At 37.9% G+C, this 13,995-nt stretch overlaps 1 protein-coding gene across 1 annotated transcript in view; it reads left to right on the top strand.

Moving 5' to 3' along the window:
* Positions 1 to 13,995, top strand: part of PKHD1 (PKHD1 ciliary IPT domain containing fibrocystin/polyductin) — a 471,475-nt gene that overhangs the window by 48,858 nt on the left and 408,622 nt on the right. The window contains exons 27-28 of the mRNA XM_036248838.1: positions 7,525 to 7,655; positions 10,099 to 10,234. Of these exons, the coding sequence (XP_036104731.1) occupies positions 7,525 to 7,655; positions 10,099 to 10,234 (267 nt within the window). The remainder of the gene's footprint in view (positions 1 to 7,524; positions 7,656 to 10,098; positions 10,235 to 13,995) is intronic.

Genomic DNA, 13,995 nt, shown 5'->3' with positions numbered 1-13,995 from the left:
TTGAGTTTAGGGCATATACTAGTCTTCCCAGTAGATTTATAAGGGACTTTTCTCTTACAGAGTTACCTATGCAGTTCAGGCTATACAAACCTTTAGCTACGCCCACTAGATTGCAGACACCTCAGTGGCAGGCTTGCACAAGCAGGGTGGCCAACTGTCTTGGTTTTCCTGGGACTGATGGGTTTCCCAGAATGAAAGACTTTCAGTTTTAAAACTGGGTCATGGAATTAATTTTTTAAAAAATTTTAATTAATTAATTTATTTTTGTTAAAGATGTTTCTCCTTTTTCCCCCACTGATTCCCCCCTCCCCGCCCTCTCCCCAGCTTTGTTGTCCATGTCCATTGTTCATGCACACATGCATATAAGTTCTGTGCTTTATCTCTCCCCCCACCCCCTCTTCTGGGGGTAGTCAGTCTGTACCCCACTTCCACGTCTCTGGGACTACCCGATTCCTCAGACTGTTATGTTCATTATATTCCACAAATAAGTGAGATCATATGATACTTGTCTTTCTCTGTTTGGCTTGTTTCGCTTAGGATGACACTTTCCAGGTCCCTCCATGTCGTCTCAAAGGATAAGAGATCTTTCTTTCTTACAGCTGCGTAGTACTCCATTGTGTATATGTACCACTGCTTTTTTATCCATTCGTCTACTGATAAACACTTGGGCTGTTTTCAGATCTTAGCTATTTTAAATAGTGCTGCTACAAACATGGAGGTACATAATTGGTGTTTGAGGCTTCATAGGATATATTCATAGAAGTGGGATCACTGGGTCAAATGGAAGTTCAATTTATAATTTTTTGAGATACCACCATATTGTTTTCCATAGTGGTTGCATCAGCCTGCATTCCCACCAGCAGTGTACTAGAGTCCCTTTCTCTCCACACCCTCGCCAACATGTGTTTGATGATTTGTTGATGGAGGCCATTCTGACAGGTGTGAGGTGATACCTCATTGTTGTTTTAATTTGCATCTCTCTGATGATTAGTGATGTTGAGCATTTTTTCATATGTCTCTTAGCCATTTGTATGTCCTGTTTGGAGAAGTATCTATTTAGTTCCTCTGCCCATTTTTTAATTGGGGTCTTTGTCTTCCTTTTATTGAGGTGTATGAGCACTCTATATATATTGGAAATTAACCCCTTATCTGATATATCATTGGCAATTATGCTCTCTAATACAGTGGGTTGCCTTTCCGTTTTGATGATTGTATCTTTTGCTGTGCAGAAGCTTTTGAGTTTGATGTAGTCCCATGTGTTTATTTTCTCCTTTGTTTCTGTTGCCTTAGGTGATGTGTCAGTGAAAATTCTGCTGTGTATGATGTCTGAAATTTTGTTGCCTACATTTTCTTCTAGGATTTTTATGGATTCACGGGTCACATTTAAGTCTTTTATCCATTTTGAGTTTATTCTTGTGTATGGTGTAAGTTGATGGTCTAGTTTCATTTTTTTTGCATGTAGCTGTCCAATTTTCCCAACACCATTTATTAAAGAGGCTGTCTTTACTCCACTGTATGCTCTTGCCACCTTTGTCAAATATTAATTGAGCATATTGCCTTGGGCCCATTTCTGGGTTCTCTGTTCTGTTCCACTGGTATATAGGGTCATGGAATTCTTAATGCTAAAATTCAGAAAGTTCCAGGTAAATGAATAAGTTGGTCCCTCATCCTATTGCCCAACAAAAGCATGCTATACCAACAATATGTAGTGAAGTGATTTGTCTGGGAGGATTATACACCATCTCTCTATATTTTAGCAAAATATGGAAAACTCAGAGAAGGAATAATGTTGGGTGGGTGCTAATTGACTTTCATTAAATACTAAGGGAAAATGGAAAGAGATAGGGAGAGGCTATAGTTGCTACTATTTTCATTACTGCATTTAAATTTTCCCTTTGTTCTGCTATTTAGTATCTACCAGTCTTGCTCACTCATTCAACACTGATGAGGTCACCCTATGTAAAGCCCTGTGTTAGGTGCTGAAGACCTTCCACTTACAGTGTGGCTCTGGACTGATACTATCTGCAGCAATTGGAAATTTGTTAGAAATGCAGAGTCTCAGGCTCCATCCCAGATCTCCTAACCAATCTGCATTTTAACAGGATCCTCAGGTCATTTTGATGACTAGTACAGTTTAAGCAACATTGCATTAGAGGATTTAAAGAAAACCAGGCTGACGCCTACCAGCAAGGAATTTACAGAAGAATCTAGTATGTCATGAGTACATAAAATAATGTGATAGATAATATTCTCCTTCACCAGCTTCCCAGATGCAGAATCAACCTCCAAAGGGTTTTAAAGGAAACTCTTGGCTTTGGAGTACATACTTCCTTGGCCCACTTCTTGCCGAGATAGACTTGCCTTCTCTCTAGTTATGGGACCTTGTGGGGCACCTGGACTTTCCAATGGAAATGGCAGTGTTACCATCTTTGCAACTTTTAATTATTAACATCAACAACAATAATAACAATAATTTATTTAGCTCTTATTATGTGCCAGAGACTATTAATGCTGGGGATACAGTAAATTGAAACAAAGTTCCTGCAGTCATGGAGGTGATGGTTAACTATGTCAGAGGAATAGCAAGCAGGGCACTGGAGAATGGAGACATGGATGAAGTGAAGAAATGAGTTCTGTGGAACCCTTGGAGAAGAGCGTTCTAGGAGGAGGAACATCAAATGATACAATCTTAAGTCAGAATGAGCTTGGCTTGCTCCAAGAACACCAGAGAGGTCACAAATGGCCATTTGTATATCTTCTTTGGAGGAATGCTTGTTCAGATTCTTTCCCATTTAAAAAATTGGGTTATTTGTCCTTTTATTGTTGAGTTGTAAGGGTTCTTTATGTAGTCTGGATGAGTTTCTTATCACATATATGATTTGCATATATGTTCTCCCACCTGTGAGTAGATGTTATTTTCTTGATAGTAGTCTTTGAAGCACAAAAGTTTTAAATTTTGATCAAGTCCAGTTTATGTTTTATTGTTGTTGTTTGTGCTGTGGTATCATATCTAAGAAATGATTGCCTAATTCAATGTCACTAAGATTTGTGCATTTTTTTTTTTTTTCCCTAAGAGTTTTGCAGTTTTAGCTCTTGCATTTAGGTATGTGATTCATTTTGAGTTCACTTTTGCTATGGCATGAGGTAGGCGTCTGTATTTGTTTTCTAGGGCTGCTTATCCAGGTACCACAAACTGGATGGCTTAAACACCAGAAATGTATTATCCTCCTGTCCTGGAGGCTAGAAGTTATGGATCAAGGTGTCAGCAGAGTTGACTTCTTTTGAACCAAACTGTTGCATGCCTATCCCCTAGCTTCTGGTGGTTCACTGGCAGCCTTCGGCGTTTCTTGGCTATAGAAGCATCACCTGATCTCTGCCTCCATCTTCATATGGTATTCTTGCTATGTTGTTTCTGTGCCCACATTTTCCCTTATAAAATATAATACCAGGGTGCTGCCAGTCGTACTGAATTAGGGGTCCACTCTACTCTAGAATGACTGCATCTTCTATTAGTGAATTGCATCTATAATGAACTTATTCCCAAACAAGATCACATTCTGAGGTACTGGCAGGTAGGACTTCAACATATGAATTTTTAGGGGACACAGGTAAATCCAAACAGGGTACAGCTTCATTCCCTTGTATGTGGATATGGAGTTGTTTCATTTTGCACATGTGTGAAAATATTAATAATACAATTTCTGAAAAGTGGAGAAATTTCTAGGTCAAGAGGTGGTATACATTTAACATTTTGAAAATACCAAAATATTCTCTTTAGAGGTGTGCAATTATTCTCTATGCAGCAATGTATATGAGCATCTATTTACCACATCCTACTAACACACTGTGTTACTAAACTTTTTGGTGTTTGCCAGTCTTATAGAAGAAAAATAATATTTTATTGTACTTTTACTTTGTAAAAAAAATTGAATACTTTTTTATGTGTTTAAGAGGCATCATATTTTCTTCTTAGTGAACTATCTATTCATCTCCTTACTTTTTAGTTGTTATTATTTTTTATTGATTTAAAGAGGTTTTTACATATTAAGGATATTAGAACTTTATATGGTTATTCTTTTTCTCTTTGTTTACTATTTTTGTAATTCAGAATTTTTTTATTATTACTTTTTAATCCTTACCTGAGGATATGTTTTTTTTATTGATTTTTAGAGAGAGAGAAAAGGAGATCAAACCTGCAACTTAGGTATGTGCCCTGATTGGGAATTGGACCCACAACCATTTGGTGTAAGGGATGATGCTTCAACTAAAGGAGCTATGCATTCAGGGCACATTTTATTTTTTATGCTGTAAATCAATGTTTTGTGGCTACAGAGTTTGCAAAATACTTAAAATGATGTTCCTTTTCTAAAATTATATAAAAATAAAAATTATGCCATGTTTTTTTTTTTTTTAGTTTTTTAAACTTTTTTTTATGGTTAAATATATTAATTTGGAATTTCTTTTGGTAAGGATATGAGATAGGAATTCAGATTTAATTTTTCAGTACTATTCACTATTTCTTTTACTAAATAAATAGTCCATCTATTTTTATTTATGTAAAATGCCATATTTATCTTTTTCTGTAGTCCTATACTACTCTGGCTTTATTTCTGAACTTTCTATTCTGTTCCATTGTTCTGTCTGACTTTTCATGCTTTATTACTGCATTTTAATTATAGGTTTTTAAAAAGAAATTTTTATGTCTGGAAGAAGCTTTGTTGCCCACATTTTCTTCTAGAATTTTTATGGATTCATGGGTCACATTTAAGTCTTTTATCCATTTTGAGTTTATTTTTGTGTATGGCATAAGTTGATGGTCTAGTTTCATTTATTTGCATGTAGCTATCCAATTTTGCCAACTTCTTTACTCCTATTTTTAAAATTTTGTATTCTGGCTATTTTTTTAAATTGAAAATTTAAATAATATAAATAGATGGACTATTTATTTAGTAAAAGAAATAGTGAATAGTACTGAAAAATTAAATCTGAATTGCTATCTCACATCCCTACCAAAATGTTTAAAATCAGTGTGTCTAATTTAAATACAAAATCCTGTTTTTATTTTTATTGGGATTGCATTAATGCTTTGGTTTAATTTAGAAAGATCTCCAACCATTCTGATGTTCACTCTTTCTACCCATTGATCTTAGTTTTCTTATTTAAGTTTTATTTATTTTTTATATTTTGTTCAGATAGAGTGGGGGAGAGAGAGAGAGAGAGAGAGAGAGAAACATCGATGTGAAAGGGACACATTAAGCGGCTGCCACCCTCACAACCCAACTAGGGCCAGGGACAAACTGCAACCGAGGTACATGCCCTTAGCGGGAACCGAACCCAGGTCTCTCTGGACTGCAGACTGATGCTCTAACCGCTGAGCCAATACGGCCAGGGCATAGTTTTAATCTATCCGTTATGTTCCTCACTAGCATTTCAATGTTTTCTTCAAATTTCTTCATTATCTTGAATTTTTCTTGTCGAGATTGTTTCCAGATATTGTATCTTTTATGTTGCTATTTTAAATTATTTTTCTTCAATTTTATTCTCTAATTTTGAAGTCTACTGTAGTTTTGCCCTGACTCTTCAGGGCAAGTTTACATACTTAACTTCAGGCTGTTATTTCACCCAGTCCCATCCTCGTGAAAGGTATTCCTCAGGTGATACAAGTTTCCTTTTTTCATGCTAACATGCTTGCAGAAGATAACCTTGCTCCTGCACCCACTTCCTGCTCTCAGGGTGCATGTCTCCACCTGGTGGCCTCTCTGCCACGCTTGTATCCCCTTCTGGGGAGGTAGAAGACCAGTATCATTACCCTCATCAATAACAAGTGCGATTTTCCCAGACAGTGTGGCTCAGTGGTTGAGCATTGACCCTGCCCCACGTGGTCACCAGTTCAATTCCCGGTCAGGGCACATGCCCAGGTTGTGGGTCTAATCCCGAGTGGGTGGCATGCAGGAGGTGGCCAATCAATGTCTCTCTCATTGATGTTTCTATCTCTCTCTCTCTCCCCCTAAAAATAATCAATAAAGAAAAAAACCCAACAAGTGCGATTTCTGTTTATCAGTTAGATCAAGGGATGCTCCTTGGAATGGGAAAGTGTGCCATGATAGTGGTATGGTTGGTGCCATGCCTCTTCTCGCCGACGTCTGCAGTGAGGGCACAGGGGTTTCTGTGGTTGCTCTTCAGTGATCAGGAGAGAAATCCTGTTGGCAGTGGGTTGTGAAGTCAGTCACTTCTAGACCATCATGGAGACTAGAACCCAGTGTGTGTGCTATCGAATCACAAAAGCTGGAAGAACTCGTTTTTAAAGATAAAGGAAGTAAGAACCGATGATCCAGGGACAATACTGCAAGTGATCTGCTTTAAGTGGCAGAGCAATCTGTGGCCCTGAGTCTGGGCCCACTGCTCTTTCTCCCCTGATGCTTCCTTATATTTGATATTTCTGGAAACAAATAAGTTTTATAGGATTGGCAGGGATGGTATTTAAAAATAAAGGGCAGAAGCATTTTTCAGAGACCATCTACTTCACTTCTCTGACTTGTGCCAGTATTGTATTGATACTGATGTAATTAGCTAGTTATTAATAATAGGAAAGGAGCAAAGGGAGAAGCCAGACATTATAGGCATGTTGTTTGGGCCACTTCACCAGGAAGCTGCAACTTTGCACTCCCCAGGGAACCACCAGCCTATTCCCTACAAAATGCTGGGGGAGGGATCCAACAAAGAGAAGATAGCTGCATGCCCAGTAAAGTTGGGGCAATATAAGGAAGTTGCTTGTCTGTCAGTCACACCTGGGAACTGAAATTATTGATCAGAATAGACGTTGCCACTGCAAGTGCATGAAAATTTGAGAATACACAATCTTCCTAAAAAAGGGGCTCATTCTCTCTTGTGCTTGATTCTTGGCTTGTGGGGCTCTTTTGTTCCTGGTTCCTGGCATTCTCCCATGTGCCCCTTGGTCATGTGAACCCACACATGCAATAGACTGATGGGCCACAGCTAGCCTGATGCTGGATTGGACCTGGCTCCAATATGGAAAGGAAACTCTGGACACTGGCTCTGATTTTAGCTCTACTGAAACCCCAGCTGCACTTCTTCCATGACTGGACTCAGGAAATGGGACTTTGGAAAGCCAGGGGTATAATTCCATGAAAATAAAGCTTTCTACTATATCTCATGCTCCTGTGTGGGCCTCCAGGGATGCTTATTCAAGCAGCACCCCAAGAACCCCATTTCCATGAGCAACCGGAGGAGCCAAGGTCTGCTCCCTCCGTTGACAGTATCTTTATGTTTTATTCTTCAGCAACTCCAGGATGCATTACTACTTCTCTCTGCCCTCCAGTCACCATTGCTGCTTCTCTATGTAGTAGTTTATGTATTTGACCTCTTTTTCTGCAGTTTGAGTATGCCTCGTATTTTAAATAAGGAGCTTTATATTTAAATTTTATTTTTGTCTCTCTTGTGAATAATTAACTTTTGTCTGCCTGTCAAGCTGTATATCCCCTGAACATGCTGTTTTGGTTACAGGAGGGCTCTGGGCCACCATCCAAGGCTCTGGTTTGGAAGATGTTAGCCTGGTATTATTTGGATCTCAGTCCTGCACCATCAATGTCACCACAAGAAATTCACGAAGAATTCAATGCCAAGTTCCACCCAGAGTAAGTGGAATCCTTTGGCATCTCCTTCTCTCGGCATGAGTGAGCACTAACGTGTAGTGTAAGGTGGTCAGTGAAGCATTTCTTAGAATTAAATTAATTGACAAGACCTTTCATTATGAGAGAATGCTTATGTTGTTTATATTGCCTGTTCTGCTATGAAGTGGGACACTGACTCCATCAATAGAGCTTGTAATTAACATCGCTTAATTTTCTTTTCTTTTTAAAAAAATTCTCACCCAAGGATATTTTTCCATTTATCTTCAGATAGAGTGGGAGGGAGGGAGGAAGAGAGAGAGAGAGAGAGCAAGAGAGAGAGAGAGAGAGAGAGAGAGAGAGAAACATTGATGTGAGAAAGACACATTGATTGGTTGCCTCTTGCATGACCCCAACCAGGGCTGGGGACCGAACCGCAAATGAGGTGGGTGCCCTTGACCAGAATTTAACCCGCAACTCCTTAGCCCACGGGCTGACGCTATAACCACTGAACAAACCCAGCCATGTTAGTGCTCACTTAATTTTCTTTAAAAGAAGACAAAGAAGGAAGTCCCATGCTTAATGAGTATTAGTACCCATAAAAAATAAGTTTATCTACTTAACCTTTTGGATGTTGGTTTGTAAAACGTATACATCCTGTAGTCTCACTTCGATCTGAAGCAAACAACAAATAACCTGGTTTTCTCCAGCAATTTTTTTTCTGGGATAGACGTGAATGGTGGAATTTAGACACTTCTAGACTATTTTGTTTCTATGAAACACCTTCTTAATTACTTCCTACTGCTTTCTTTTCCCCTTCAAAACAAATTTCTTAGCTTTCTTCCCCCCGCCCCCATCAGTCAGTACTCTCAGAACCTATTAAGAGATTTGAGTCCAGGCCCTTCCCTGGTGCTGTTAGTGAGAGTCACACTCACAACTGAGGCTGAACTTTATATTCAGAGTTGACTTCGGTGTCAACAACATTCCTAGCACATCCATGACCCCAAAAGACGATTGTTTACTGAACAAATAAAGACCTCTGGAAGAGAGGGTTCAGAATAATCTTTGATCTCTGGTCTCACATTTTTATCTTATCCAGTTACTCAAATATTTTGAAATGTTAGCTTTTATATATAAACTACATGCAATTCCAAAATATGGCTGTATTATAATTTGTTTAACTATTCCTTATTAGTGGACATTAAGATAATTTCTGAAATTTACTATCTTAAACAACAGAGCTTTCATCATTCCATTAACTGTATTTTTGGTCATATTTACTTTTCTCAGGATATGTTGTATCCAGTGTCTGAAATTCCTTTTTAATTTATACTCTTACTATTGCTGTACAAATGGTTGATTTCTGGTGCTTTGGCTAACACTGGCTATTATCACTTTAATATATATTTACATTTTAATGGCTAAATTTTGTACTGTTTGGATTTCTTTTACTAAAGAGAATAAACATTAAAAACCCTTTTAATTTTTATCAAAGTAATACATGCAAAGTTTAAAAGGAAAATAGTAAAACAATTATGTTCTCTTACCCACCCCCCTTTTTAAGTCCTCCTTTCTGAAACAACCATTTTTTATTTTTTGAATATAGTTAGAATACTATTGTTTTTGAAACCAATAAATTATGCTTACATTATTATACCTGTTTAATTGATGCTGGCAGAATGAGGAAATACATGTTTTTCTTTTGCAGTTAATTTTTTGCTTGGAGTTTTTTTCTTAAAACATGTCTTCCTTATAATAAAAATCCTCTATTTGAAGAAAAAATTTCATCATATCACTTACTCTTTTTCCTTGAAACTCTCTTTTCCTGCTTCAATCTAACTTAATGTTGTTTAGATTTTTATCCTAGCATTTTCCTTGCTTGCTCTCCTGTGTACAGTCATTTCTTAGAGTACATATTCTTTTTCTTTTTTGGCTATTGTTTATTCTATACGGTCATAACCTTAAGAAACATCCTAAGAAAGAATATGTCAGAGGGAAGTTTCCCGAGTACTTACATGCTTGAAAATATTTTCCTACCTGATGGATAGTTTAGCTAGGTATGGATGGTTATTTAAAATAGCATTTTCTTGCATGTGAGAGACACATTGATTGGTTGCCTCCTGCTTGACTGACCCCAACCAGGGCTGGGGACTGAACTGCAACAGAGGTATATGCCCTTGACCAGAATTGAACCCACGACTGGTCTGCGGGCTCATGCTCTAACCACTGGGTCAAACTGGCCAGGGCTAAAATAATTCTTATTTACTTACTCTTTAATCAGTTGGATGCTTCACTTGCCTATTATAAGCACTTATCACTGTGTTTGTATGTGTGAGAGAGACTTTAAAGCAGCAAATATACTTTTTAACAACAATTTTAATGAGATTAACCTTTTGAATTAATTCTATATGGACTTGTATCAAGTCAGTCTTATTCACAGAGGTTCAAATTAAAAAAAAATGTTTTTCAGGGGAAAGATGGACCCGTTGTGAATGTGACTGTAATTAGAAAGGACCGTGTGGCCGTTCTTTCCACGGCATTTACTTATGTCTCCTCCTTAAATCCAGTGATCATATCTTTGAGCAGAAACAGAAGCAACATAGCAGGTAAAACACGATGTGGAAGAATCTTTTTATTTTTAGATCATTAATCCCATAAAAAGAAAAAAAATAATGGCTTGTACATTTTATTGAGCTTTATTTAATGTTATATTTGGGATGGAACTTGTTTTTCTGAAAACTAGGAGACTGGTATTCTAATTTTAGTCATCATTGAATAAATCTCCTTATATGTATTTTCATTCTGTAAAATTGTGACCATTTCCATCATGATAATGACATGGGGATTTAAAGGTAGCAATTCAACAAATATTCATTGAACACCTACTGTATGCCAATAACACAAATATATAATAGATTTTAATTATTGTCACTAACTTATACAATTATTAGCCTCAGTTTACAGGTAAGGAAACTAAGGAACAGAAAGAAAAGTAACTTGTCTAAGATTAACATTTTTTGCAAGTAACAGAGCTGGGATTTGAACCAAGGTGTCTGGTTGCAGATTCCAGGCAATTAGCCATTTACAAAGTTTAAAATAAAATACTGTTTTGGTCATCATATTCTATTATAGCAGTTATTTGATATGATTAGAGAATAGGGTACTCTGATTAGCCAAGAATTCTTGTTCCTTTAGACATACTGTGTATAAAAAGAATGAATTATTTAGCACACAACAATGTGAAACAATTTAATCTTTCTTTGATAGTTCAGATGATATGACAGGATGGAAATATAACAATTTATTATCATGTCAAACCAAATAGGTTTGGGAAACTACCAGGTAATACACCTTTCTTGTTAATTGAATGCCAACTAACAGAGTGTTTATGGCAGCCATATCTTTTTATTATAAAAGACCATCAAATAACAACCCCCCCAAAAAGCCTGAAATCAATTTTTCTCTACTATTTTCATTTTTCATTGCTCAAGAGTACATAAATAAAAGGAAGTATCCTTTAGCATCTCAATATTATTCAGCTCAGATAGTGCAGAAGAAGAATTTGCCTCAGGCGACCAAAGTGTGTAAAATTCCTTAGTGGTATAGATTCTTCCCAATGAAGTAGAAAAGGGAGGAGGGAGCTTTGTGTTCTATTCAGATTGGAGTGATTTTGGCTTTTAATAAAATTTCCTACCTATAATGAAAAGAATAAATGCATTGCATCAGTGCCTCACAGGCATCCAGGGTTAGCTTGACAATTGACCAAGAGCCCAAGGAGTTCATGTTATTGATATATACAACATGATGCATTATTTGCAGAATTTACACTTGCATTTAAATCTTTCTACAGGCAGAATAAAGAACATGTTATAAAATCTGCAAGGAGTGGTACCTATTGGGAAAGTCTCTGAAAGTTGGAGTGTGATATAGCTCCATCCAGGAGATGATTATGTTGATGGTGACATTGAAGCCAAGATGAAATTGAAGAAAGAGAGGAGGAGGGGCAGGGTGGGCGGTGCAGGATCATTAGAGCGGCCTTGTAGTCAGTCAGCTCTGGATATGAATGAATCTTAGCTCAATCACTTATTAGGCAAGATTTTTAACTTCCTTTACCTTTCATTGTTAGGTGGCAATAATTCTTTCAAGGTTATTATGAAAGCTGGAGATAAAGTGGGTACAAGTTGCTAGTTCAGGGGCTAACATGGAGTAAGCATGGAGTAAGCACTCAATAAATGCTTTGTTGAAATGAATGGCATCATTCTGCCTGATATTGTGTTATATTAATGAGCCAAAGATGGCCTCTGCACACTGGCTCTGTGTAGTTTACTTTTTCACAGCAGGCTGGGAGCCATTAGCTCAAGCCTGCCAATCTCAAACTCAATTTTTTACGTACCCAATTATTTTAAGTATAGTCCCCTGAAGTAGTGTTTTCGCCTGTTGGAGCCTGCCTGCTTTGCATATCTTACAAAACTGCACCAAACATCTGCTAGACATAGGTATAATAAACCTGGGGGCTATAAAGAACTCTAAGCCACTGATGCCGCTAGGAGCTCTCTGACTCAAAGACTACCCACCACGCTGCTGAGTGACATCATCTAGACACCCAAAGTCCTCTCTGATCCTCCTGCGGCCCAGGACTTTCCTCGCCTTCCTCCCCTTCTAGGTGGAGGTCTCTTACTGTTGACTCTAAGATTTCTTCATCTATGTGAACCTGTCAAAGCACCACCCACAAAGAACTCATTTTTTGTGCTCTGCTACCTTGTAGTTATGTCTTTATACTTTCTCAACCCTGAAATTCCTTGAACTCACTATACTGAGGCTTCAGACTTCACAGTAAAAGCAAAGTTGGGAAGACATGAAGAAGTAAAGAGAATGGGGATGAAGTTAATCGAGGGCTCTTGAATACTGTACCACACCAGAGGCTTTCCAGGACATCTAACTAAATCCTGACAACAAACCACATGGGGGGAGCTCTGATACTATCTTACTGTTGAAACACCCAAGGCTTTGAGAGCCCAAAGTCAGTCACAGAGGTAGTTAAATGGCAGAGCAAGGCTTTAAATGTAGACTCAGTCTTCTCAACACACCACAACCCCTCCTCGTTGACAATCTCTTTCAAGTAACCTTTTCTCCTCCTCATTTAACTGGCTGTGGTGTTCTACAGGTGCCATCCCTGTAGCAGCTCTCAAACATGAGCAGCTAAGGGAGCTTTAGAGATGCTTTAGCTCTAGCTGTGTCTCTATAGACTCACTGAGATGCAGGAAAGGCATATTTATGTGTTTCCCCTCCTGCCATTGAACACTTAATGGCCAGCTCTTGTTAAGACTCCAGTTGTCCCGTGCAGGGGAGGCAGGGGTGGGGATGGGTACAGGGAGGAGGGTGTCAATGGCGGAAAGAAAGGAGGGATATCTGTAATACTTTTAACAATAAAGATAAATTAAAAAAATATTTTGTAGAAGTACAATAAAGATTATATACTCCTATTAAAGAAGTATAAATAAAAACTGGAATTAAGTCTAAACAATTCATTAGCGTCTTCTAGGACCAAAATGAAACTGTCTAAGACATTGACCATAGTCTGTAGACATTGCAAGAAGTTTAAAGAATAAATTAAAAAGATTTTTCACTCAACTCTGGAAGATTTAAAAAATATTTACTTCCCAATGTCATTTTCCCCAAATGATTAAATGTTGCATTTTTTCTAAGAAAAAAAAAAAAAAGAAACCAGTTGTCTGCAGAGTGGATTTCCCCTACCCTATCTCTTCAACAGATCTTATAAATGGGAATAATAGCTTTAGTCATATTTTTTCTTCACATAGAAAACTTTGGAGGCCTCTACTGTCCACTGAATTAAGTAGAGACCTCTCAGGATTGGATTTCTTGGTCTTCAGCCATAGAAACACCATCAATGTGGCCTACTCTAATAGAGTCTCTAACTGAATGTACATGGGTCTGGTCTTCCAGAAAGTCACCCAAGTCTCATTCCTTCTCTCAAAGCCACTGGATGATGAAACGAGAGAGTGCTACAGAGACTTGGGATAAAACTGTGAAGTTTATAGAATTGAATTATAAATCCCCTCTTGTTTGTATGGGCCTCTTGGGATTTAGCTTTCAGATGGAATTTCAAGCACCATCTTGCCCATAAAGCCTTTCTTGGTATTTTAGCATTGCTCGGACCTGAACAGCCCGCTGCTTAATTGTCACCTCTCTTGTGGGTCTTAGATCAAGCCATTTTGGCACCTGTTTTCCCACCTTTGAGGCCTTTTTGAGGGTGGGGTCTCTACGCAACTTATTTTTGTGCCCCTCATGACATTCCTCTTGGTACTCAATAATATTTGAGGTAAAAGGAATTAAAACAGAGTGTCCA

This window comes from Molossus molossus, unplaced genomic scaffold (genome assembly GCF_014108415.1).
Source record: "Molossus molossus isolate mMolMol1 unplaced genomic scaffold, mMolMol1.p scaffold_m16_p_8, whole genome shotgun sequence".
Classification (NCBI taxonomy): domain Eukaryota; kingdom Metazoa; phylum Chordata; class Mammalia; order Chiroptera; family Molossidae; genus Molossus; species Molossus molossus.
The sequence above is the reverse complement of the archived record's forward strand: the minus strand, read 5'-3'. Positions and strand labels throughout refer to the sequence as shown.